The following is a 1900-nucleotide window of genomic DNA, read 5'->3' as shown; positions in this document are numbered from 1 at the left end:
AAAAAAAAAAAAAGCAAAGAGAGTGAAGTGACTTGCACTAGTGAAGTGACTTGGCTGAGCTTTGCAACTGGGTCTTGCTGTGCGTCACAAACACCGCCTGTCTCTGGGATGACACAGATGGGACAGTTTGGCTTTGATCTTAGGATTCCATTTGAGTGGAAACATCCGCGAGCCGGGGGGTCCTGGAGAGCCCGAGCGCCTCTACCACGTCTCCATCAGCTTTGATCGCTGCAAGATCACGTCGGTGAGCTGCGGCTGTGACAACCGCGACCTCTTCTACTGTGCCCATGTCGTGGCCCTGTCCCTGTACCGCATTCGGCACGCCCGCCAGGTGGAGCTACGGCTGCCCATCTCCGAGACGCTCTCCCAGATGAACCGGGACCAGCTGCAGAAGTTCGTGCAATACCTCATCAGCGCCCACCACACTGAGGTGCTGCCCACCGCTCAGCGCTTGGCTGATGAGATCCTCCTGCTGGGCTCTGAGATCAACTTGGTGCATGGTAAGGGCACCCCGGGGGTCTGGTGGGGAGAGGATGCCCAAGCGCACAGCTACGCCACTTGCTGTGTGCCCAGCACTGGTCACTTACTGACAGGAAGTTGTGGGGGCGGGGGGCGGAAAACGCGCCATGGCCTGCATCATCTGAGGTCATCCACCTGGTGAGTGGCAGATCCCAGATATCATCTGGCCACAGGACTGATGAGTAGTTGCAAATCAGCCTATGGGCGGAGGGCGAGGGCAGGAGGGGAGAGCCTGCGTTAGAGGGCAAGTGGGAGGTCCGGCCCCAGGGCTGAGGGTGTCAATCGATGGAGCATCCTGGGTGTGGGAGGAGAGGAGGGGGACATGAAGGGAATGTGGGATATTTGTGGGTGTCAGAGGCGTTATGGGTGAGGGGATACACCAGGAGGTGTGGTGAGGGCTGAGAGGGCTTGGGGGGGTTCTGAGGGGCTTGGGCTGCCTAGCTAGGATGGGGAAGATGAGTAGAAGGTGGAGGCATGGATGGATGATGGAGGGAGGTCCTGGGTGGGCACAGAAAGTGTTCATGATTGGCCGGGCACAGGGGCTCACACCTGTAATCCCAGCACTTTGGGAGGCCGAGGTGGGCGGATCAGTTGAGGTCAGGAGTTCGAGACCAGCCTAGACAACATGGCAAAACCCCATCTCTACCAAAATACAAAAATTAGCCAGGCGTGGTGGCGGGTGCCTGTAGTCCCAGCCGCTCAGGAGGCTGAGGTGGGAGAATTGCTTGAACCCGGGAGGCGGAAGTTGCAGTGAGCTGAGATCACGCCACTGCACTCCAGTCTGGGAGATAAAGTGAGACTCTGTCTCCAAAAAGAAAAAAGTGTTCATGATCAGGCGCTGGGGGCAACTGATGGTGTGGAAAAACGAATGGGTGGGTGCGGGATTTTTTTCTTGTTTTTTTTTTGAGATCGAGTCTTCCTCTGTCACCCAAGCTGGAGTGCAGTGGTGCAGTCTCAGCTTGCTGCAACCTCTGCCTCCTGGGTTCAAACAATTCTCCTGTCTCAGCCTCCCGAGTAGCGGGGATTACAGATGCACACAATGATGCCCGGCTAATTTTTGTATTTTTGTAGAGATGGGGGTTTCACCATGTTGGCCAGGCTGGTCTTGAACTCCTGACCTCAGGTGATCCACCTGCCTCAGCCTCCCAAAGTCCTGGGATTACAGGCATGAGCCACCATGCCTGGCCTGGACAGGATATTAAGAATGCCGTTAGGTGAATGGGAATTGGAAGCCGAGTGTGGTGGCTCATACATATAATCCCAGCATTTTGGGAGGCTGAGGAAGGAGGATCACTTGAGACCAGCAGTTCAAGACCAGCCTGGGCAAAATAGTGAGCTACAAAAAATAAACAGAAGTAGCTGGGTGTGATGGCACATGCAC

The 1900-nt window shown here is 55.7% G+C and overlaps 1 protein-coding gene across 2 annotated transcripts in view; it reads left to right on the top strand.

The window, feature by feature from the left end:
- ZSWIM4 (zinc finger, SWIM-type containing 4) overlaps positions 1–1900 on the top strand; it is a 46595-nt gene that overhangs the window by 11437 nt on the left and 33258 nt on the right. For both annotated transcript variants that reach the window (XM_011981802.1, XM_011981801.1), the window contains exon 3: positions 144–500. In XM_011981802.1, coding sequence (XP_011837192.1) covers positions 144–500 — 357 coding nt within the window. The remainder of the gene's footprint in view (positions 1–143; positions 501–1900) is intronic.

The sequence above is a fragment of the Mandrillus leucophaeus genome, unplaced genomic scaffold (genome assembly GCF_000951045.1).
Source record: "Mandrillus leucophaeus isolate KB7577 unplaced genomic scaffold, Mleu.le_1.0 Scaffold230, whole genome shotgun sequence".
Taxonomy (NCBI): domain Eukaryota; kingdom Metazoa; phylum Chordata; class Mammalia; order Primates; family Cercopithecidae; genus Mandrillus; species Mandrillus leucophaeus.
The sequence above is the reverse complement of the archived record's forward strand: the minus strand, read 5'-3'. Positions and strand labels throughout refer to the sequence as shown.